This window comes from Hyaena hyaena, unplaced genomic scaffold, assembly GCF_003009895.1.
Source record: "Hyaena hyaena isolate Hyena2069 unplaced genomic scaffold, ASM300989v1 scaffold_1627, whole genome shotgun sequence".
Classification (NCBI taxonomy): Eukaryota; Metazoa; Chordata; class Mammalia; order Carnivora; family Hyaenidae; genus Hyaena; species Hyaena hyaena.
In genome coordinates this window covers 87,486-90,311 of record NW_024082250.1, presented here as the reverse complement: position 1 = coordinate 90,311, position 2,826 = coordinate 87,486, and the positions used below count along the sequence as shown (strand labels likewise).

At 40.8% G+C, this 2,826-nt stretch overlaps 1 protein-coding gene across 1 annotated transcript; it reads right to left on the bottom strand.

Moving 5' to 3' along the window:
* On the bottom strand, positions 1 to 936 carry LOC120226177 (olfactory receptor 1N1). The gene has a single exon (XM_039224366.1). It carries the CDS (start codon positions 934 to 936, stop codon positions 1 to 3), a length of 936 nt encoding a protein of 311 aa, XP_039080297.1.
* Between the last annotated feature and the right edge of the window lie 1,890 nt (positions 937 to 2,826).

The following is a 2,826-nucleotide window of genomic DNA, read 5'->3' as shown; positions in this document are numbered from 1 at the left end:
CTAAGAAGATACAATTCTCCTGTGACTGAGGAGCCTTTTAAGGGCCCCTTTCATGTCCTTGTTCCTCAGGCTATAGATAAAGGGGTTCAACATGGGGGTCACCACGGTGTACATTGCAGCTGCTGCAATGTCTTTCTCTTCAGAGGCAACAGAGGCAGGGCACAAATAGGCACTGAAGAGTGTCCCATAGAACACACAGACAACACAGAGATGGGAACTACAGGTGGAAAAGGTCTTGCCTCCTGCACCAGGAGTTTGGACCCTCAGGATGGTCAATACAATGTGGATGTAGGAGATGGCAATGCAGATAAAGGGGACAATGAGTACTGTGCCTCCTAAGGCAAAAACCGTCAACCTGTTGATGTGAGTGTCAGAACATGACAGCTTCAGGACAGGAGTTATGTCACAGAAAAAGTGAGCTATTTCCCCAGGGACACAGAAGGACAGCCGAGCCATGAGGAGGGTGTGAGTCAGGGCAACAACGTGGGTGAGGACCCAGCACAATGCAAGCAGCAGGGCACAGACTTGGGGGCTCATGACTGTGGGGTAGTAGAGAGGGCGACAAATGGCCACATAACGGTCATACACCATTACAGCCAGGAAGAAACTATCCAGATCACCAAACATCAGAAAGAAATACATTTGTGTGAGGCAACCAGCAAAGGATATGGTGTGATGTTGAGTCTGCACATTTACAAGCATCTTGGTAACTGTGGAAGATGTTAAACCTACGTCAACAAAAGACAGATTGGCCAGAAAGAAGTACATGGGGGTGTGGAGATGTGGGTCTGATCTGATGGCCAAGATGATGAGCATGTTCCCAGTTAAGGTGACAAGATACATACACAGGAAAATTCCAAAGAATAACTGCTGTTGCTCTGGTGACTCAGATATTCCTCGGAGGAAAAATTCAGAGATTCTGGATTGGTTTTCCATGATTCTGCAGCATATGGAGGCTAGGGAGGACAGTTAGATGATAGATTTCTTCTAGAATTCTACATGTAATGACTCTCAAATTTTCTAACTTCCAAATCTCTCTTTATATTCATTATCTTCCCTAATCTGACTTCATCTCTAATCTGACACTACTTCCTTCTTTTTCCTCTTTCTTAGGAATCTCATAGATTCTTCCTTTCTTCTCTCTTTTCCTCTAGTCAATCTTTTATACAGAAGGTACCCTTCCAAGGAGGCTCCGGGTATTGTTCAGCCCTGGCATTACCAAGCCTTGGACTAGGTCTACCATCCCATATCAGCTTCACCATTGCTTCGCACAGTACATGAGTAGACTGAGATGAGTTGAATCTTACATTCTCTTGGTAACCCCAAATTCATACAATTTTTAAACTCCCACAATATCTCATTTTAGAGGGAAGGGCATATAAAGAACTCATGTTCCTTTATTTCCATATCATTTCTTCTTAAATAGGAAATATGAGGTTCTGTATTTTTTCCCTTGTGTGTTTGAGTATTTTTGTCATTGGCATCATCATCATCCCATAGCTGACATTTACCAGCCACTTACTATACTTATCAGCCACTGTACTAAGTAGAACTTCATATAGATCATCTCCTTTAATTCTTAAACAGCACTATGAAGCAGAGGTTATTATTCTTATGATTTTATAGAGAAGAAAACTGAGTAACATACAGAGGGACTCACAGCTCACAAATATTAGAGACAGAATTCCAACCGATAGCACTGGACACCAGAGACAGCATTATCAGTCAATAGAGATAGAAAGGGATTTTCTACCATCAAACATTTAATCTCTCAACATTTCTAGTTTCATAGGTTTAGCTTCACTTGCCCTTTCTATCTTGAATACTTGTCTTTTATAGAAGAGCAATGAAGTTTAGGAATGAGATAGAACCTACAGAATCATCTGGTCTAGAAGTCCCCAAACACTGGTCTGTGAGATGCTTGCTAAAAGTACAGAATCCTCAGCCCTACTGAATTAAATCATCTGTGATATAGTCTGGGTACCTGTATTTTAAAAACTGAAACTAAAAGTAAACCATGCTCAGGTATTTTGATGCTCAATAAGGATCAAGAAAACTTCATTTAGTTCAACTGTTCCATCTATTCACAGATGATTAAGCAAAGTTTTGGAAACGTGATGTGACTGTAAAAGTTAACACTGCTCCTTAGAGGAAGAGAGTGTAAGAACTAGTGTATCCAGGCTCTCAGACTAGCGTTGTTTCAGTTTAGTCAGTTACCTTTCCATTTTTCATGATGTTTTCTTATCCATATCTTAAAGATCTAAATAAGTTTCTATTCCCCATCTCTATTCAGAGTCCACACCTAAAGAAAAACCCAATACAAATTCCAAGCCAATACAAGATATATTGAACCATTGTTTATATTTTGAAGTTAATATTTCAGTCTTTAGCAAGAGCAATAACTGAGAACATCACATGTTTATCTACCCCTGAACCCTATTGAGGAACACATCTCAGAGCTATATAACTTACTCTGAGACGTCAGAACGCCACACAGTATTTTCTCCCCTACTCTTTCTCTCAATGGGGAATGTGACATCTCACAAAGGTTAAGCTCTGTAACTGGGCACATTCTAATACCCATGTCCTGGAAACAAGAGACTCTCTTAAGACCCAACTGACTGTGTGTCTTCTCGAGAGGATGGTGATGCAGACCAGCACACATGCTGGCCCTGACATCCAGATCCTACCTTTAGCGAGTGAGTCCATTCATTCTTATTGGAGATCGCAAAGATTGCAATTTATTTTAGGGAAGAGCTGTATCTGTTTCATTATCTCTGTTGGCATACAATCCTTTGATCACACTATTCCTATAGAGATCCCTCA